The sequence below is a fragment of the Panthera pardus genome, unplaced genomic scaffold (genome assembly GCF_024362965.1).
Source record: "Panthera pardus isolate Hobbes unplaced genomic scaffold, ASM2436296v1 HiC_scaffold_22, whole genome shotgun sequence".
Taxonomy (NCBI): Eukaryota; Metazoa; Chordata; class Mammalia; order Carnivora; family Felidae; genus Panthera; species Panthera pardus.
The window spans coordinates 61,616,316-61,638,330 of record NW_026526788.1 but is presented as its reverse complement, the minus strand read 5'-3'; the positions used below and the strand labels follow the sequence as shown (position 1 = coordinate 61,638,330).

The 22,015-nt window shown below is 39.6% G+C and overlaps 1 protein-coding gene across 3 annotated transcripts in view; it reads left to right on the top strand.

Moving 5' to 3' along the window:
* Positions 1-22,015, top strand: part of CFAP43 (cilia and flagella associated protein 43) — a 119,876-nt gene that overhangs the window by 83,637 nt on the left and 14,224 nt on the right. For 2 of the 3 annotated variants that reach the window (XM_019459359.2, XM_019459358.2), the window contains 10 exons: positions 399-515; positions 1,423-1,650; positions 3,758-3,964; positions 5,746-5,835; positions 6,133-6,213; positions 7,304-7,429; positions 14,324-14,443; positions 17,188-17,295; positions 18,810-18,896; positions 20,646-20,734. In XM_019459359.2, the coding sequence (XP_019314904.2) occupies positions 399-515; positions 1,423-1,650; positions 3,758-3,964; positions 5,746-5,835; positions 6,133-6,213; positions 7,304-7,429; positions 14,324-14,443; positions 17,188-17,295; positions 18,810-18,896; positions 20,646-20,734 (1,253 nt within the window). The remainder of the gene's footprint in view (positions 1-398; positions 516-1,422; positions 1,651-3,757; positions 3,965-5,745; positions 5,836-6,132; positions 6,214-7,303; positions 7,430-14,323; positions 14,444-17,187; positions 17,296-18,809; positions 18,897-20,645; positions 20,735-22,015) is intronic. The other variant, XM_019459360.2, reaches the window with a different exon arrangement.

Genomic DNA, 22,015 nt, shown 5'->3' with positions numbered 1-22,015 from the left:
AGGTTTACACCAATACTAATGTAATATAAATAAATTTTTTAAAATATTTACTTATTTTTTTTTTTTTTGAGAGAGAGAGAGAGAGAGAGAGAATGCAATCGGGGGAGGAACAGCGCAAGAGGGAGAAACAGAATCTGAAGCAGGCTCTGAGCTGTCAGCACAGAGCCCCATGTGGAGCTGGATCTTAGGAACCCTGAGATCAAGAGTTGGCCACTTAACTGACTAAGCCACTCAGGCACCCTGTGTTGTCTCATTTTAAAGAAAGTTTCCACTGTCAATTTCACTCATGAATGATAACCTATGAATTAATTTTAATCAGGGATAACATCTCTCACTCCAATTGTGTGTATACAATTATAATACAAATAAATTTATTTATCCTGCCTTTTTTTTTCAAGTGCTTTCACATGCCTTACGTGGTTGAGAACTTCCCAATGAAAGAACGCATGGATGAAGAGTTGAAAGAATTAAAGAGAGTTTTGCAGCAAAAGAAGATTGAAGCAGAGTGTCTTAAAGTACAATTTTAAATATATATGTATTTATATAAGCAATGTGTTTTATTTTAGGGTCTCCATATGGATCTGAGTTAAGATACAATTTAAGATAAGTTTAGATCTTGTTTATATTTTCATTCCCTGTTAATTTGTAGAATATATTTTAATAAATATAGGAGCTAAATCCACACAATAAGTCAAGAAGTCTATAATCCTATATAATACTGGCTAGCTCTCAAATAGGAGGATATACTTTTAAACAATGAGATTTGGGGTTTTGTTCTTGTTCTGGTTAGAACTTGTCTTCATCTACCCTGCTCTTTTTATCATCTCTTATCATATGGGATTATGTTTTTAAGTAATTGTCCAAAGATGCATAGTATCTACTTTGGTGGAATTACAGTTTTCCTAGAACAATCCCAGATTTTTGTTTCTTTGTTTTCAAGCAGCAATCTCTATCAGACCACTAAAAACACATGTCCCTGTCAGTGTAATGGGGCCCAGAACCTTGCATCCTTTCTTTTTCTGAAATATAAAATTAAGGCATACTTAATTCTTCTTAACCTACACTCCCCAGTCCTATGGGAATAAGTTCCTTTGTAAACATGAAGAAAAGGTATATTTTTTAATGTTTAGGTGTCAGGAAAGACTCAAGGTATTTACAAACAGCTGTAATCCGGTCAGAAATGTAAATATTACGTACTGTCAAGGACAGTGTTCACTCTTTCGACTTATCCACAGTTTATGAGTTTCCAAGGCTTAACCCTCTTCTGCATCAGTTTCAGGATCTACCCAACACTTTGAATTCAGTTGTTGGCAAGACAATTTGACATCTAAGATGACTGAAAAAAATTAAGTTGTCACAAAATTGCCCTTTTGAGAATTCTTGTTATTGCATAACTTCTGTGTCATCTTTTTCTATATTTAGCTACGGAAGGAAATTGTAGAGGTTCAGTCTGCAATTACCTTGGTTAAAAAGCATCGTGAAGAGGAGGATGAAGAAGAGGAAGAAGATGTGGCAGTAAAAACTAGCAACTTGCCCAATTATCTGCTTGGCAGTCTGAGTACTGATTTTGGGGTACATGCCTCTCTGTTGTCAGGCCAATTGGAACTTCATTCCAGAGAGGAGAAAATCAATCAAATTATATTACTAAAAGTAGGTGAATTTTTCCTTATCCTCCAAAATCTCTAAAATTCCCCATGAGGTGTCTTGCAAAGGCTCAAATTGAAATCTAATGCCAATCAGATGATGTCTTTAAAGTACATAGAGAAATATCCAGATGGCTCGTGTGTCCATGGTCTTCAGACAGAACTTGTATACAAGTGTTGCTTTCATCTATTTGGACTGGGATCTCTGATAACAGGTTTTCTGAGGAACACTCCACACTGGCTGATACCACAAGCAAATCATTGTTCTACTTAGAACTTCAGTAATCTCAAAGGTAAAATAGGTCCTTGAATGCCATCTTCTAGGTAACTCAGATGTCCTTTAGAACCTCCTTGTAAGATCAAGATGTGATTGCTTATCTATATATTCTCTTAACCTGGGGAAACACAATTTCTTCCCTAAGATTTCCGTAACTTCTCTTCTGGAACTCAGGGATAAAATACAGCATCCCACAAGCTCTAAGCTCCTACTCCTTACTTCCTACCAAACCAGTCAGTCTCAGAACACATCTGTATATGCCAACCAAAGGGTTTTGAAAATTTGATGACTGAGATTGCACTAATGTGGATAGTTTGAAATTTAATAATGGCCATTCATATTCCTAAAAGTTCTCCAGCCATATCTACAATTTGAGTTCCAGCCTCCTACCATGATACTCTGCTCTCTCTTCCTATTTTTTTTTCTTCTCTTCCTCCAACCCTGAAATTCCTGTGCATTTATATCCAAAATTGTTTCATTATGTCTTTTGTTGCTCAGCTTCTGCTGACCTGTGCCCTCAGTGTCTCACCTTTCTGCTGTTTTGTTAAGGCATTTTCCTACAAGAAGGTTAATTTCAGCCGAAGAGAAATTCTGGTTTTAACTGTTAAGATCATTTTTCTACCTGCTTTGATGGTTTCATCTTCAGTAGGATAGATATACAGATTGAACTCTGATGGTAAAATAAAGGATACTTTGAGTTGACCATCATTCTACTCACCAGCAGAGGTGGGGGTGATCCAGTTGGACCCACTGCCAAGGTCCAGCTAGCCAGCTTAGCTCCCCTTCCTGCCTTAGAATGACCTGACCATACAGAGAAAGAATATTGTGTGCAGTTGTGCTTTTCTGGGAAATTCTTTAGACAATCTCTATAGGCCATCCTTTCCTTACCACATGTCCCCCAAACCAGGTCTCAAAGAAGAGACATTTCCCAATATAAATATCACATATTGCTTTTTAAACATTTTAGGATGGATTTTTTTTGGAACATACACAAAAGTTGAGAGAATAGCCCAGAGTCTCCTAGTACCCATTGCCTACTTGAGCATTTATCAGCATACCTGCACATTGAGTTACGGCTAACATTTCAGGAAGTAGAGTGTGGTATAACAGTTATATCACTGCCTTAATCCTACCGCTGCCACTGTGGGTTATTGAACCAAGAAATGACTTAATATAAACCATCTTTTAAAACGATTAACTTACTGGGGCACCTGGGTAGCTCAGTTGGTTGAGCATCCAATTTTGGCTCAGGTCATGGTCTCATGGTTCATGGGTTTGAGCCCCAAGTTGGGCTCTGTGCTGACAGCTCGGAGCCTGGAGCCTGCTTCAGATTCTGTGTCTCCCTCTCTCTCTTTGCTCCTCCCCTGCTGGAATTCTGTCTCTGTCTCTGTCTCTCTCAAAAATAAATAAAACAGAGAAAGACAGATACCATATGTTTTCACTCTTATGTGGATCCTGAGAAACTTAACAGAAGACCATGGAGGGAGGGGAAGGAAAAAAAAAGCTAGAGAGGGAGGGAGCCAAACCATAAGAGACTCTTAAAAGCTGAGAATAAACTGAGGGTTGATGGGGGGTAGGAGGGAGGTGATGGGCATTGAGGAGGGCACCTGTTGGGATGAGCACTGGGAGTTGTATGGAAACCAATTTGACAATAAATTTCATATTTTAAAAAAAAGTTAAAAATAAATAAAACATTAAAAATTTTAATAAATAAAAACAATTTAAAAGAATGATTAACTTGCTGAGAGTTTGTAAATTGATTTGGCAGGAAGGTAAAAACATGAGATCATGTTACCATATAATGTGATGTGTTCACAGTATCATATTGCTATTTCAGGATGTCATTTACAAGGTGAAAACTATTTTCAACAATGAGTTTGATGCTGCATATAAACAAAAAGAGATTGAAATTGCACGTGTGAAGGAAAGAAATGTAAGAATTCAAGAAATTATTTTAGATCTGGACTTAGAAGAAGTGGTCTGGCAACCAGAATTTGATGATTGTGAGAAGCCAGAGAGAACCCTTGTTGTGGAAAACAAAGAGGTACTGACTACCTGTGTCATCCCTTCCCTTCTTTCTTACAACATTCCCCCATGTTCTTAGTTACTCATTTTCTTGTGCACACTACTGGAAGTGACTATATTAGGTAGCAGTCTTGGTCACAAGAAAAAAAAAAAAAAACAGTTGACATTGCCTCAGCAATAATGAGAATTTCTTTTGTGAATCCTATGGAATCTAGGGAAGATTTGGACACCCAGCCTAGAAGGAAGCAGGGGCCAAAGACTGGAACTTTGAGGGGAGTCAAGAAGTACCCTTTCTTTATCTCTTAGCTCACTTCTCTCTGCATTTCACCTTCCTCCAGCAGCTTCTACTTTATTTCTCCCCACTTAAGCAAACAACTGATCCCAACTAGAATCTCTTAGTCCTGATTCCACATTTGCCTAGGAAGAGGTCCCTAACCCAGCGTAGGTCTGGTACCTGTACCAAAGAAGGTTGGGTCACGCTGTGGGAGAAAGGCTGATGAAGCTCCAGGAATTATCTGGGTCATTAAGGCACTGACCAGAGGAACGGGGCTCACTGGGCAGCCTTCTTTTTTTTTTTTTTTTTTTTTTTTCAATATATGAAATTTATTGTCAAATTGGTTTCCATACAACACCCAGTGCTCATCCCAAAAGGTTGGGCAGCCTTCTTAAAAGGTGTTTGGCCCCAGGTGGTTACAAGTAAATGCTTAAAGAAAACAATTAAAATATAACCATATTTTATTTCTAAAAAGTAAGAAATGCTAGAAAATACCAAAAAAAAAAAAAAAAAATCCTTGCCCATATGAAAACAGCTTGATTACTTTGGGACAAAAAGGTAATAGTGTTGCTTAGAAATAATACCAAACATTATACAGCCCCTGTTAAAAGCCAGATACCATTCTAAGTGCCCTAAATAGATTGAGACTAATTTTTCATTATAAGACCTTATATGGTAGATACTAATATTACCTCCTTTTTACAGGTGAGGAAAGTGAGGCACAGAGAGTTTAAGTAGTTTGACCACAATTACAGAGCTAGTAAATGACAGAGTTGCAGTCTGAACCCAAATTATTATCCTTCAGAACACATCCTTACCTCTGAGGTCCACTGTACTTGTTTAAGGATATCATTTCTTCCAGAACCAGACCCTCACCGTGTAATCAAAAACCCTGGAGCATGGTGATAGCAAGGACTTTACTCTGCCGCTCTCACCAAGGTCTTGCTATGGGCAGTCTTTGTATGTGGATAATTAACCTCTTCTTTAATCCCTTCTATGTGAGGAGAGTGAGCTTGTTACAAGCCAAACTTATGTCCTTCCCCTGCTTCAAACCCCGCAGTGGCTGCTCATTTCACTTCAGGAAACATGCCTCTTCCTGTCTGCCCACCCCAGCCCCTTCCTCTTCAGCTGTTCTCACCATCTTGCTTTGGGCCAGCCACACTTGCATTCCCATGACTCCTTGAATACTCCAAGCTGTTGGTCTCTCAGGAACCCCATCCTACAGGGTTTGGCTTAGAGGACACTTCTTTGAACCCTCCTCCTGCCCCCTCCTCTAAATCAGATCCCTGTTATAATCTCTTTAGTGGCAGAGAACAGCTTTGAGAGCTAATAGAGAAGGAGCAATCAATTCTCCCAAGCCTCTCATTCTAGATCTCATCTGTGTTCCAAGATAGGAAATGGGTTGTGAAATCTGGATGGTTCCTTTATCTTCTTGGTACCTTCTAACCTCTTCCCTGATGTGTGGAAGGAAGGTTTGTTTTGAATTTTGTAAGAATAACAGCAGGAAACTACATTTTCTCTTTCAGATTACAGCTCACAGATTTGTTAATCCATGGCAAAAAAACAAAACGCAATTTACTGTGACCAGTAAAATGGAGCAATGGCTTCTGACACGGGTAGGCAGTTTGGCTCAGACATATCTAAGACCCCCTTTCCTTTAGGGATTCTTGTTCCAATTTGGTTCAGTAGTCTCGTACTTGTACTCCACTGTAGAAACATATCAAGGCAATTGACATGGTCAGACGTCACTGGAATCTCCGTGGCCTCCTTCTCCTCTTCCCTCCATGCCACTTTGCCACCCTCCCCAGTTCTAAATGCAGTCATTCTAACACTGGGTGGGAGGCCGCCTCTGGTGCCACCAGAGGGACAGATCTTTGTCTCAGCTGCCCTCCCTGACCCTGGCTCTTTTCCAGGGTCCTGACACAAGGCACCGAGCCCTGATGGACATGATGGGAGGAGTTCTGGAAGTCAAGAAGGAAGATATTTTGAGAATGGTGAGATTTCTGGACATTCTTATGGAAGGTGGAATGGGGTAGAGAGAGCTACTTAAATCTGATCATTCTTGTCTATAATAACCTGAGTCTTAGAAATTCTACAGCTACAAATATACAGTACCTCATAAACAAACCACATCAGGCAAATAAGAAATTTGAAACCCCAGGCTTGCCTTCTCATTGACATAAAGCAAACAAAAGAACAAAAACAGGCAACCATAGTGGTTCTTATCTCTATAGAAAGCAGGGTTAACGCTGCACCCATAATTCTCTGGATATACCAAGAAACATTCCATTTGATACCTGCCATAGGTGTCCCTGGAGCTCAGATCCAGTTCTAGCTATGAAGATATCAACATGTACCTCTGAACCTGTCACTTAAGAATCGGTGTACATCCCAAATTGCCCACTCTCGCTTATGTCACAGAAAAATAGTTGTAACATTTTTTCATATCCTTTCATTAAAGTGTCAGGCCATCATCTTGCCAATGTGAAGAACTGTATCTCTTTAAAAGTCGTTGGGGCTTAATTTAATTTAATTTAATTTAATTTAATTTTAGAGAGAGAGAGCATGCATGCATGCGTGCACTCAAGCAGGGGAGGGGCAGAGAGAGAGAGAGAGAGAGAGAGAGAGAGAGAGAATACCAAGCAGGCTCCATGTTCAACACAGATCCCAATGTGGGGCTCAATCCCACGACCCTGGGATCATGACCAGAGCTAAATATCAAGCATCAGATGTTCAACCAACAGAGCCACCCAGGCATCCCAGGGCTCTTTATTTAAGCCATAATGATGGGGCACCTGGGTGGCTCAGTCGGTTGAGCATCTGACTTCGGCTCAGGTCATGATCTCGTGGTTGGTGAGTTCGAGCCCCATGTCAGGCTCTGTGCTGACAACTCAGAGCCTGGAGTCTGCTTCAGATTCTGTGTCCCCCTCTCTCTCCGCCCCACCCCTGCTTGTCCTCTGTCTCTGTCTTTCAAAAATGAATAAACATTAAAAAAAAATTAAACTGTAATGATAACCCTGAACCTTCACTGTACTGCTATATTTATGTTTGAGGCACAGTATATGCTTTCCTTTATATCTTCAGGTGATTCCTCAACCTGCTTTCATGGCAAAACCTGATGCTGTATGGTCTGAAGAAGAGAGGAAACAATTTAAAGAATATGAGAAGAAAGTTAAAGAGTTAAATGAAGAAAGAGAGAAATATAGAAAGGTCAGAAGAGCAAGGAATTAATGTACCCCACCCAAGTTTCATTTCAGTATGTTTTAAAATTGAGTGTTCTTTATTCCCTCAGTATCTTGAGTAGCTCCAGGATAGTGTTTCAGCTTAAATTCTCAAGAGACTTAGGGGAAGTGGGTAGAGATAAACTTAGAGTTAACACAATTTCAAACAGAAAGAACATATTGCAATGATTGTGTTTTTTTTAAGTTCTTATTGATTTCAATATTTCCCACATAGTTACAATTCATTTGGTCCTCCATTAATTCTTAAAATGTTTAGTGAACATGTATTATAGTATATTGTAGGTACTGCTCTCTATCTTCTACATCTGTTTCAGTTTAGTAATACTCTTGCTTGATTTGCTCTCAATCTCAAGGAAAGGACTTGACAAAAGAATGACATAATCAACACAGCACGTAGTTTACAGTTGTAATTTGAGATACCTGCAGTGCAGTTCTATTTTTATCTCTTTGCATCACCAAGAAACATTCCAACATTAAAATTGCTTACAATTATAATAGGGATATAAAAGCTGATGGTATACAACCAAATAAAAAAAATTTATTCCTCTGTGAAGAAAGTAAAACCATGCCATCATTTCAGGCAGGACAGTTTGTCAGCTTTATAGTGGCTGTATCTCATGAGCAACTTCTTTAAACCTATTGTTAACCTGTTCCCGCTTTTATTCACGGCAGTCCTCTAACAGTGCCCTAACATTTCATCCCAAGGTAGGACTTACCAAAAAGCCAAAATGAGCAGTCTTGAATGCAGTAAAAATGTGAAGGCATTGGGGACTCTAGATGCCTAAGGTGGTGGCATTTATTGCATGGTCTCGTATTGTGAAATTAGTCTGCTGCCTGTGTCCCCACTTCCCTGTTCCTTGGTCACACTCAATGGGTAAAAGCCAGCCTTGACTAAAGCCAGTACTTGGCCTTCTCTGTGCCTACACCAGCTGACTCGTTTCCCTCTAATGACCTTAATCACTATTGGGTCCTTAGAGCTGTTCAGCGACACTGTTCTCTTTTTCCCCTAGCTTAGTCCACATCACCTGGGGGATGTTGTCAAAAACGCAGATTCAGTTCTGTCATTCTGAGGAAATGGAAGGATCCTGAGATTTCTTTTTTTTCTTTCTATAATTTATTTTTTATAATTTATATCCAAGTTAGTACATGGAGCAACAATGGTTTCAGGAGTAGATTCCTTGAGCCTCTTACCCATTTAGTCCATCCCCCCTCCCCAACCCCTCCAGCAACCCTCTTTTTGTTCTCTATATTTAAGAGTCTTTTATGTTTTGTCCCCCTTCCTGTTTTTATATTATTTTTGCTTCCCTTCCCTTATGTTCATCTGTTTTGTATCTTAAAGTCCTCGTATGAGTGAAGTCATATGATATTTGTCTTTCTCGGACTCATTTCTCTTAGCATAATACCCTCTAGTTCCATTCACGTAGTTGCAAATGGCAAGATTTCATTCTTTTTGATTGCTGAGTAGTACTCCATTGTATATGTATGTACCACATCTTCTGTATCCATTCATCCATGGATGGACATTTGGGCTCTTTCCATACTTTGTCTACTATCGATAGCGCTGCTATAAACATTGGGGTGCATGTACCCCTTCGAAACCACACATCTGTAGGATCCTGAGATTTCTAACAAGCGACCTGGTGGTACAGCTGCTGCTGGTCGGAGGACTGTGCTTTAAGTAGCAAGATCCTAGAGGACTGTGTCACATGTTCTCCCCTGTCTTCAAACTTCCAACACCTGACCTCTTCAACGCACTCTTACCCTATTTTCTATTTCACTGGGAGGAGAGAAGCAACTAGAAGAGATTTCCCTTACTCTTCCACCTCCACATCTATCTTCTGCCCATGCTAGAATCCATAGACTCTTCCTGCCTTTCTGTCTCTTAGGGATGAAATGGCCTTGCATCTGCCCGAGCTGGTCCTTCACTTGTGCACCCAAACCCCCACCACCTTACGATTCAACATTGTTACTCCTGCAGTTTTTCCCCTTTTTCCTGCATCAATTTTTCCCTTCAGCATAGACACATGTTGTAATATTATACATTGGATACATCTCTCATCTTTTAGAAGAGAAAAAGAAAAAAAAAAACTCCTTTGAAGAGGATTCTGGAATTCTTTCTATGATCCTTGTGACTTTTGAGTTAGTCTGAATGTACTTCAAAATAAGCTAAAAGGAAAAAATAACTCTCTGGACCCCACTTTCCTTTCAATCCACTGCCCAGCGTCTCCTCAAAAAAAAAAAACCTAGAAAAATCTGTGTTCATTGTCTCCAGTTTCTCCCGATCTTTTCGAAAAGCCTTTGTATTCTGGAAAATATCAAATATATAAAAGAGTAGAGAGAATAGTAGAATGACCCCCCCCCCATCCAGCTTCAACAATTATCAATTTATGGCAAATCTTATTTCATTTTATACCTCCACCAATTTTCCTAACACCAGATTAAATTTGCCAATTTTTATTTTAGAATTATTCAAATGTACAGAAATGTTACATTAGTAGTACTGTCTATATACCATATACCTATACCCTCCAGTTTTTAATATTGCCACATTTGTGTTTTATATTTTTCTCCTGAATTATATATATATGGTATCAAAACATCATACTATACATAAAATGATATGAAAGCTTCATACTATTACCTCCAATTCCAACATAGTATTTAAATCTCCTTTCTCGGCGCAAACTCTAGTTCCCCAACTGTAAATGTATTTATTCATTTGCTCAGTCCTACAATATGCCTAAAATGCCTCTACGAAAAGCAAAACTACTTCGTAGGTTTTAAGATTTCCTTGCACCTCCTTTTGTTCTTAGGATATATCCACTGAGGGTGGGCCACCTGCATATTATGTTCAGAATTTGTTTGGATGAATCTTCTTTTTCCCTTCTGTGTGGACGACATTATCAATTTGATATAAAGTTCTTCGTGTAGGACTATTCTTATTTCAGGGGGAAGAGGCCAGTGTGTCTTCTGATTTCATGATTTTCTTTGTTTCTGCAGAACCCTTAATGTTCACTTCTTCCTTCCTTCTTTCCCTTTACCCCAAGTCTCCTGGAGGCACCTCCGTCTTGCACTCTGCCTCATTCTCCCCAGAAGCAGCACTGCCTGACATTGCACCTCAAGTCCCTTCTTTATGATTTGCCAGGGGCTCCTCTTTGGGCACCTTGACAGCTGCCACCCTAATCCAAATAGTGTCATTTCTTACCTGATTTATGGCATCCGTTTCCCTGCTCTTCCCCTCCCCTGATCTGTACCCTTCCCATTCTCTCCCACCACTTTCCCCATCCTTAAGTGTGTCTACTGCACTGGCTTCGAGGACCTCCATGGATCCCCAGTGAACTCTTGACTCCCACACTCACAGCTCATTCTTGCCATGGACACTTGACATGCTGTGGCCATTGCCTGGGGTGTTCTCGTCCCATTTGGCCACACGCTGTCTCACCTCTTTTGGATCTCTACTCGGTCGTCAGCTCATCTCCCTAAATAACATGGCAAACTCTCTCCTCACTAGTCCCACTCTGTCCCCCACACCCTGCTCTGGTGTTCTCCAGAGTGCTCGTCCCCACCTGGCCTGCTTCCCCTGCACTCGTGTATATATTACCTGCCTCCTCCACTAGAATGTAATGTGAGGGAAGAGAACTGGTTTGTTTTGCTCTTTACTATATTTCAAGTTTTGAGAACTATGCTTGATCCATTGGCACTCAATAAATATTTCTTGAATGAGTCGATAAATTTATTGACACTTATTATGTACCAGGCACAGACCAAGGGCCTGGGGATTTACCACCTTCATCCTCAAGAGCCTGTAGTCTGGCCAACTACAACAATACTTTCTTAAATGGCAAGCCATGTGTTTGTCCAGGGCTGGGAGAAATTCTTGTTCTCATGGGTTCTGCAGTGTTCATCCATACCCTCCTCTTTAGTATCCCATCTCCCATCTTCCTGCTTCTCATTTCTCAGCACCTGATGCAGACATTTTTAGTTACAATTAGATTTTCCCAGGGATGTTTGAGGAAAAGTGACACCCAATTCTTTAACAAATACTCCTTTGATTCCCACTGTGGGCTGGGGGCTGTGCCAGATCCTGGAGGACGCTTGCTGACTAGACAGACACAGCCCTTGCCCCCTCACAGTGCTCACTGTCTTGGGGGGTAGGGAGTTACATATTAACTGGACATTCACAAAATAGTCATTCAACTACAATGCAATAAATCAGCACGGACAAGGCCAGGTGCCATCTGTGACAGTAAACACAGAGGCACTGACTGAGATTGGAGCCACTGCTGTTCACCAGGCCCCCTTTACAGGCTGGCGTGCCCATCCCCTTACCGCTATGCATGCTACAGATAAAGACTCAGACCTGAGACCTCTGGCACCTTGCCCTTGGCTCATCAAGGGGGCATCCTTGTTGTACCACACAAGGTTATCCAGAACAGCCTGTGACTGACTGATGACATGGGGATGCAAAAGTCCAGCCCCCTTGACCCAAACTGGGACAGCTCAGTGGAGCCTCTCTATTACCCTTATCCCCTGGGAATCAGGCAAAGGCTGGGCTACCTAAGGGCACATCGTTGCTCAGCCTCTGCCCCTTCCTTGGCTGCTTCCCTTCCCCCCCTTTACAGATGTCTCTGAAAAAGCACTCCCTCCCAAAATCACATACACTGGAATCCCGTTCCAGGCTTTGCTTCTCAGGCTCAAGATAGTGCCTAAGACGGGACCCAAGGTAGGCTTACTTGAGAAAGTGACTTTGGTGCTCACGTTAGAAGAATGAGAAAAAATGACAGGTTGAAGAGCAGGGAATGGAGATCAGGCAGATGGAAAAGCACATGAGAAGAGCCTGCAGTGAAAAGAATGTGGGGTGTTTGAAACACAGAGCAAAAGGCTGTTCTGACATTAGAAAAAGTTCCTTTCTGTCCGGAGAGAGGGGTGGGCTGGGATCGTTGGCCATGTGATGGTGCTACCATTGTCCAGGGACACAGGGCCTGGATACACAGCTACTGGGCCCATAGCCGGTGGGATGTTTCCATTCCTATGAAATAGTGTCATAAATTATGATAAATAACTGGCCCTGAAGTGTGCTTTTTCTGTATTTGTTTTATTTTAATATTTCCTCATTGCTTCATTAGCTTAATTTGGGTGGTGTTTCTCCTTGTGTCAAGGGCCTCTATACATCTAGCTAAACTCTCTCCATCACCTTCCCAGAATTTGTCTCTCACTTCATTAAACCAGCATAGATAGAACTTAGCTTTTTAAGGTAAACTTAAAATAATGTATTGTTACCACCATAGTAATGATTTATTCAAGGAAGAATTATCAGTGGATGCTAAAACTGGTGGATAAAAGTTTGATGAGGAACAAGATTTTTACATGGTTCCTAAGTATCTTCCCACAAATTGATTACAAATGGAAAAATAGCAACTGTATGATAGAGACACTGGCAGACAATGCTTGACCAGTTAACATCACCAGTAATGAAAAAAACCAACATCATGTCTCCTCATGTGGTGCCCTGAGAAGGATACAACATGATTTATGTAGTGTTCCTGCTAGAAATGTATAACCTGGTCTATGCATGACAAAACATCAGACAGACCTAAACTGAGTGACAGTCTACAAAATGACTCAGCTGTATTTGAGCGTCTGTAGCTTATTCTCAAATGGTTGAGAAAAAGATAGAAAGAGAGAGAGAGAGAGAGAGAGAGAGAGAGAGAGAAGGGATTGAGCAAGTGATAAAACAAATGCGTTGGAATATTAGCATTTGATTAATTTGGTAAAAAGTATGTGGGGATTCTTTGTACTATTCTTACAACTTTTCTGTAAATTTAAAGTCATATCAAAAATTTTAAGTTACAAAAACTTTTAAAGATAAAAATTATTTGTAATGGTATGTCTAGGATTGAACTACAGGTATTGTTTTCTTTAAAAATATAAGTTTAGGAGCGCCTGACAGTCAGTTAAGCGTCCGACTCTTGATTTTGGCTCATATCATGATCTCACGGTTCGTGAGACTTGAGCCCTGCGTCACGCTCTGTGGTGACAGCATGGAGTCTGCTTGGGATTTTCTCTCTCCCCCTCTCTCTCTGCCCCTCCTCTGTTCGGTCCCTCTTGCACATGGTCTCTCTCTCTCTCTCTCTCTCTCTCTCTCTCTCTCTCTCTCTCTCTCTCAAAATAAATAAATAAACTTTAAAAATATTGAGGAGGGCACTTGCTGGGATGAGCACTGGGTGTTGTATATAAGCGATGAATCACAGGGAACTACTCCCAAAACAGTGGATACACTGTATGTTAGCTAGCTTTACAATGAATTATATTTTAAAAAGTAAAAAAATTCACCAATGTGGTATTTTCCATGAAAAAATATATATATAAATTTATAGTTTCCTACTCACCTGCTCTTGCTTAGATCTAAGTCTATCTCTGCCTCTACCTCTTTATCTGTACACTCACTCCTTATTTCCTTAAAATCTAAAAAATTCCGTGAAGATATATCATGGCTTTAAAAAAAAAATCAAGATTTTTTAGGGCCAGATTGTGTGCCTGGAAATTTGTCTTATATAGAGAGAGTAAGAATTTTCCAGAAAGATTTGTTGTAATTTGTTTTACTAGGCCTTATTCTGCCTGCATCATTAGCCATGATTAGTTATGTCTTTTTTTTTCCAGCATAATCTTTTTAAAGCAAAAATCTCAGACTCACAGTATATTAAACAGATCCAAATGGAACATCTCTGGTTGAAGAGAGTGGAAGGCCCAGAGCACTTCAGAAGGCCTGTCCTTCCCCTACCCTTGCAGCAAAATGTGAACACCACTTCCTTGCAGCATTTAATGTTCCTAAACATTAACTTTGCTATTGATTTCCTTTCAGTCATTAGAAGCAGAAATGAAGAAACTTCAAAATTCCATTCAAGAAAGCACACAGAATTTTGATGAACATTTGAAAAGACTCTTTGAAAGGAGAGTAAAGGCAGAGATGGTTGTCAACCAGGTAAATAAAAGCTTTTACTTACATGACTTTTTCTTTTAATGTTTATTTAATGTTTTGAGAATGAGAGAGAGTGTGAGCAGGGGAGGGGCAGAGAGAGAAGGGGAGACAAAGAATCCAAAGCAGGCTCTGAACTGTCAGTGCAGAGCTAGACACAGGGCTCGAACTCACTAACCATGAGGTCATGACTTGAGCCGAAGTCAGACACTTAACCAACTGAGCCACCCAGATGCCCCATGACTTTTATTTTAAGGAGCCTCCAGGGCCTCTCTGTGTTCTTAGGAAAAAGACCAACAACCTTCCTGCTCATGTGGGCCTGGCTCCTGCTCCAGCCTCACCTCTGCCCCTCCCATCTTCACTGGCCACACTCCCTTTGGTGCCTTGAGCACAGCAGTGTGCCCATTCCTCCTGGCTCTGCCTCCTGACCTGTATCTACTCATCCTTCAGGTCCCAATTTACAAGCCAGTTCCTCAGACTAGGTTAGAGCTTCCTAGTATATGCTCTGACCTTTTACTTTCTATTACTTATCACAACTGAATTTTAATTTATATGAGATTACTTTTTAATGCTCCCAAAACTATAAGTTCCATGAACTCTGTCTTGTTCGCCCCTGTATCTCCAGCAACTAGCAAAGGGCTGGGCTCATACTATGTGTTAAATGAATGAATAATCCATCTGCCCCAAAGAGCCAATGAAAAATCTGGCTTAATTTGATTCAACAGTAAGAATATAAATGAAGTGTGCAGTAACTAGAAACAAGAAGACCAAGGGGTGAAGCCTTTCAATTCTAAGGGAAAATTATTCCTAGCATTGGATTCTATACTGCCCAAACTATCATTTGAGTGTAAGAGGAGAATAATGATATTTTGAGAAACACAAGATCTTGAAAATTTATATGTGTCTCTAAAGGCAAGAGAGGTCAACCAAAAAAGATGAAAGAAGGTAAGGGAACCTCTAGGAGGATGTCTCTATCCTCGGGGTCCCAATAGGAATGGTACACTGAAAGAGTTACGTTGAAGAGGGTTTAATGCAGGGACTCTTCACTGAGGTATGGGCAGGGTTAAGGGAAACAGCAAGGAATGGCCAAGAGACCAGAAACAGTGGGAAGCCCCTAACATTTCTAAATCTAAAGAGGCAAGGGAAGGGAGCTACTACCACTACCAGCAAGAGCTGTAGCCTTGAGAGAGGGGCTGCTCCTGGGAGTCATGGCCACAGACAGATAACATAACCACTGGCCCCACAGGGAGGGAGTGTGTATATGGTAGTTGGGTCGGGGGAGATTGGTAATGAATGCCCCAGAACTAGGCATAAGAACAGCGTTAGTCATATGGCCAGAAAGTAGAAACAATCCAAATGTCCAATGACTACATATAGATAAATAAAATATGGTTTATCCATATAATGGAATATTATTTGGCAATGACAAGTACTAACATGTGCTACAACATGGGTGAAAAGTGACTTATATGAAATGAGTGAATTGTATGAAATATATACTAATAAAGCTATTATTTTAAAAAGATGTGCTTAGAACATCTTTTCATACAAAATAATGAGGAAACTATCAAAGACTACCAGATAATATCCAAAGGACTCAGGAGCCAATTTTAAAAGCTCCCGTAAAGGGAATAATTTAAGATTCAACAATGATAATCATTGCAGTTACCTAAAACCCACCAAAGTTGTTTAAATTTGTGAATTTGCGGTATTTTAAAAAGAAAAATGCCTATCGTTCACCTTCAGACGATAACAACCAATTCATTATTTGAAAACTGACAGAGAGAGTGTCGAGAATTGATTCTGCCTTCCTGTATGAATTGTACCACTAGGTAACTACATTGCAGAGAAGGAGGAGCATCTGTGTATTTACAAAGGAGTTTTAATGAATAAAGTGAAAAAAAAAAGGAACTACAGAAATAGAATATCACCATCCTACAACTCTCCATGGATTAATGGGCCTGGGCATGCAGTGTCTACACTTACTAACATCACAAAAAAGCAGACAATAGTATGTGTCTCCTGATCAAAGGACATAGTATCACCTACGGTATTGCCAAAAGGATCACACATGGGTCCGATCAGGCCTCTGATCAGCTGCCAGTTTTCAGGCAGTACATGAGATGAAGGATACTGATGAACTCACCGGAAGTATGCAGTTAGCAAAACCCAGATTAGGTAAAACTACAAGTAAATGTGAGGAGAGGAGAGGAGAGGAGAGGAGAGGAGAGGAGAGGAGAGGAGAGGAGAGGAGAGGAGAGGAATCTGTGGATTATAAGAGATTTTTTTTCAGGTGGCAATTTTTTAAATGGACAAGTTATGCTCTAGTGCCTAGAGACATACTTGGGTAACAAAAGCATAAAGAAACACAAGAGAGTGATTATTATGAATGTCAGGAAGGTGGTTATTACTGGGGTTGAGACTGTGAAGGGGACACATGGAAGGGGAAAGCTGTATTTCTTGAACTGTGTGGTGATTGCAAGGGTGTTTTACCTTTATAACTCAAGCTATATGCTGTTGTGTGTATTTTTTCTGTATATATATTTCACCTTACAATGAAAAGATGGAAAAGGTAAAATAACTGAGTAGTTAGTGCAACTGTCTATATTCCCTTTTTCTTGAAAAGAATTTCTTTTATTTGTATGTCATGAATCTGCTTGATGAGTGCCAAGTCTGTGGCCCTCAGTAGAAAATCATTTCTCAAATAGAAGTAGTGATAATCTTCCCCACCTTTTGAAATATTTCCACAGGAGGAACTGAAAATAAATAACCTCGTTTTTTCTTTGCTGTTGGATGAAGAAATAAGCTCCAGAGAAGCATTCCTAAACAACTACCTTATAAAGAAGCAGGCGGAGAAAGTAAGGACAGTATCTGATATCTTGAGTATAACCAGAGCTGACACACCTAGGCCCTTCCCTTCTTGCACATCCCTCTTAGCTGTGTGTGTTCCTTGGCTCCCTGCCAGGGACTTTGCTCCAGGGTCAGATGAAAGCACCTGCTGTAGTCTGTTCATGAAGTTATGTGATTCCGTGTCTGTAACCATTTAGTCAAAAGAACTGTGTAACTTTGATATGATATATGATTTATAAAATGAGACAATATAGCTTCATGGTTGGAAGGACTCGCTTCTAACTACTGACTGGCTGTGGGACCTTGGACAAGACATGGAATCTTTTAAGCTATTTGCAAGCTCTTCTCTGGGAGTATTGTCTTCTCTGGATCATTTGGAACCCTACGTTTTACTAAGCATGTGAGTAACAGGTTAGCTTATAGAATGAAAAGCTGTCATATTCTGAAAAACCCTAATAAATAGGGGTTGAATAGATAAGTCTTATTAAAGAGACAATGAATGCAAAATGCTTATCACATAATGATTTTCAAAAGGTGTCAGCTTTTATTGGTAGTATTAATAAAGAACATTTATGTATGAATGATTTAGAGTATCATATATGACATATGAACTTAGTTTTTGCTAGCAGTCTATTAAATAGCCTATGTAAAGCACCTTCTAAATGCAACCATCCTCATAACAACCCTGCAGGGTCCTGGATTTCTTTCCTAGTTGAGAAGAGTTGGTAACATGCCTAAGTCACCCATTAGAATGTAAAACAGCAGGAATTGGAACTGTGGAAATAAATTAAGACCATCTAGATGACAATAAGCAGACTATTTATTCAGAGCTTGGTATAGTAAGGGTTCAGCCACCATCACTTGTGTTTGGCAGACACTCAAAGGCAGGCAGGGGGTGGGAAAGCTTTATAATAAAGAAGAGAGGGCTTCAGATGCACCCTGATTAGAAGTTGTTGGCATGGGGAAGCCAGGGGCAAGGTAATTAGAAGGCAGGCAACCTGTGTGATTAATTTGGGGAGCATATTTGGCTTTGTCTGTTTGGTCCTAAACTGGAAATGGCGGCAAAAATTAGGAAAGCTGAAAGTTACTGACCAAGTCCTGGCAGTTTGGGGTTGCTCGCTGCTGAGGATATGGTTTAGCTTCCTGGCTAGTGGCTACAGGGGTTGTGGGTCAGAGTCCTATTTGTATATATAGTCTGGCCATTGTCTGTTTATACATTCAGTCTCTCAGAAGCCAGCTCCATGTGAATCTCAAGACTGTACAATTCCATCATCCATACTTCCTTTAGTCACTTAACACACTCACATGCAGGCCTGGCTATACTTAGAAACAGGTGATTAGATGTTTGTTCTTTCAAAATCTCCAATTGATTTACTTTCTTCTACAAATCTTATCTGTAATGGATATTCCACTGACACATTTATCTTATACTAGGAAATTTGTTGTTATTTTTAATATCCCCAATATTTTTGTTTATCCTGAAAAACTTAGTTCCAATTGCCTATTCTTGGTGTCATTACAGAACCAGACTTCAGAGGCCATCCAGAAAGCCAAAGAAGACCTTGATACGTACAGGGAACACTATGACAACTTATTGGCAGAAGACAAAGTGAGAGCCGTTGTCTTACCCATTCACCAATGCAATAGAGTTGCTGCCTAGATTTGGGGAAGATTAAAAGGAATGTAATTTAACTTCCTCATGGATTTTTCTCCTATTATAATTTTCAGTTATCAGTGAACTTCATTCTGTGCCATTGTATATTTCTGATAATAAGTGTATAAAATAAATTTTTGTAAACATCTCTGGTTTAAACATTCTCTTGTACAAAAAAGAGAGATCATCTAGACTTAAGGGCTTCTCAAACTTTAAGTTGCAGTTGCCATCAGTTGGTCATGAAATCAATTTAGTAAGCTATAACCAGTAGTTTTAAAAAATTTATTTTAATTCAAGTATGATTAATGCACAGTATTAATTTCAGATGTACAATATAATGATTCAACAGTTTTATACATGACTCAGTTCTATACATTACTCATGATAAGTGTACTCTTAATCCCCAACACTGGCGTGCCTGGGTGGCTCAGTTGGTTAAGTGTCCGACTCTTGATTTCAGCTCAGGTGATGATCTCACCTCAGGTGGTGATCTCATGGTTCATGAGTTCAAACCCCACACTGGGCTCTGCACTGACAGTGCGGAGCCTGTTTGAGATTCTCTGTCTCCCTCTCTCTCTGCCTCTCCCCCACTTGCAATCTCTCTCTCTCTCTCCCAAAATAAACATTTAATCCCCCTCACCTATTTCACCCATGCCTCCACTCACCTACCCTGTGGTAGCCATCAGTTTGTTTTCTATATTTAAGTGTATGGTTTTTTATCTCTTTTTTTCTTTGTTCTTTTGTTTTGTTTCTTAAACTCCACATATGAGTGAAATAATATTATATTTGTCTTTCTCTGACTGACTGACTTAGCATTATATCTTCTAGGTCCATCCATGTTGTTGCAAATGGCAAGATTTCATTCATTTTTATGGCTGAATAATATTCCGTTGTATGTATATGATACATCATCTTTATCCATCCATCTATCAATGGGCACTTGTGTTGCTTCCAAAATTTGGCTATCGTAAATAATGCTGCAGTAAACACAGAAGTGCATAATCTTTTTGAATCGGTGTTCTTGTATTCTTTGGGTAAATACTCAGTAGTGGAATTACTGGATCATATGTATGACCAGTAGTTTTGTTTTGTTTTGTTTAAAGTTTAGCCATTTATTTTTGAGAGGGGGGAGAAGGGCCGAGAGAGAGAGAGGGAGAGAGAGAATCCCAACTAGGCTCTGTACTGCCAGTGTGGAACCCAGCTCAGGGCTCGAACCCACGAACTGTGAGCTCATAACCTGAGCCAAAATCAAAAGTCAGATGCCTAACCTACTGAGCCACCCAGGTGCCCCTGACCATTAGTTTTGTAATGGAAAAGAACAGGCTAGAAAAACATACAGAATAGAATAGGATAGGATAGGATAGGATAGGATAGGATAGGATAGGATAGGATAGAAGAATAGAATAGAATCCCTTGCATGGTTTACTTGTAAATATTATGTTGTGAAATTGTAGTTCTGAATGATTTCTAGAACCTTATATGAAGTAGTACTTATAATTCACTGAAGTACTTCGTATTCAAAATAAATCTTTGATAAATCCTTGCATAGTGAGGGGTCACCCTTCAACAAATCTACTTTTTAACCAAATTTTCATAGATTTTTTAAACCAAAGTGATACAATCCTATATCTTGAAGAGTGCTGTCAACAAAGAAAGGGCTTCTGAAGAGAGTTGCAATCCCAGCAATGATATGTCTGTCCTTAGGTTTTGGATCGCAGCTTTAAAAAAGAATTTTCTGAAATTCCCAGTCACCAGGTGGATATACTCTACAAACTTTTTAAACGGCGACCAAGGTTTGTTTCTCCTTTGCTATCACGTTTCTGAGAAAAAAGCGTTTGTAAGTGAAAAGGAATATTATTATATTTTGGCTTTTTCAGTCCCACTTAGATGGAAATATTCAATATAACATATTTTATGTGAAAATGTTCACGTGTCTTTATCATAACTCTGGGTTTTTTAAGATTATTCTTAAATCTTAAGGTAAGCAATGAAGAATAATGATTTCATTATTCAAAAAGTGTCTAGGTGAGCATTGTGCTATTTTAGTTCTATGAAAGTAGCACTAAAGTTCCTCTTAAGTTATAGATGGCGTACAGATTTATAGTTTTTCCCAAGATGTGTTCCAGCAAATATGAGGACCTTGTGCTATGAATTGGAATTCATGTAAAAGGCTTCCAGGACAAAATAAGTTAGGAGGAAACACTGGGTTAAAAGAAAAAAAGTTAAACAGTTTTCTTTACTGAAAAACTTCTCAGAACTTGTTTTTGGTCTTTGGATCTCCAAATATAAAAAATAGAATAAGCAGAGTTGTCCAAACTTATTTGGCACTCAGAGCATTTCATGTAATTGTGTTTAAGACAAAGTTTGAAAAATGCCAGTATATATGATTGAAAATAACCATTATCATAAAGGGTTCTAAAATATCTGTTTTTTATACCGAAAGGAGCATTAGAATTACATTTCACAGATTTCCAAACTTTTACAATTTCCATAGTAAGCCATAGAAATCCACAGATTTCCATAATTTTCAAATGTAAGCTAGAAACCATGGAATTTGTTACAGAGGTATAGGCTCATTGTGTCTGAGGTACAGACTCATTCTCTCACCCTTGACGGGTTACATACAACCCCGGGGAATTCAACCTAGCACATGCCTCGTATCTTGGTTTCCTTATTTTTAAAGGAGTCAGTCATAGTAAGTCTTGTGAAAAAAGAAGGAAGACTTCCTACATATTGGGAGGCAGCAGTGGAAAAAGCATAAGCTTTAGTGTCAGACAGAATTAGCTTTAAATCCTAATTCTACCATCTATCAGACCTGTGGTCTTAGACCAACAGCTTCTCTCAGACTTTCCTCATTCTAGAGAAAGAAGATAACAATAGTAACTTCACAGCATATTGTACAGCATCTTGATGGTGAGTGGCTGGTACAAATCTTTGTATCCTTCTTTCCTTCCTAGCTACAGCCCAGGGAAACAAAACTAATCTATTCAGGTAGATTTTAAAAGGTGCTTCTTCAGTTGAGTCTATATCTGAAAAATTCCAGGCTAGAGAATATGTGGGACATAACTAGGGAA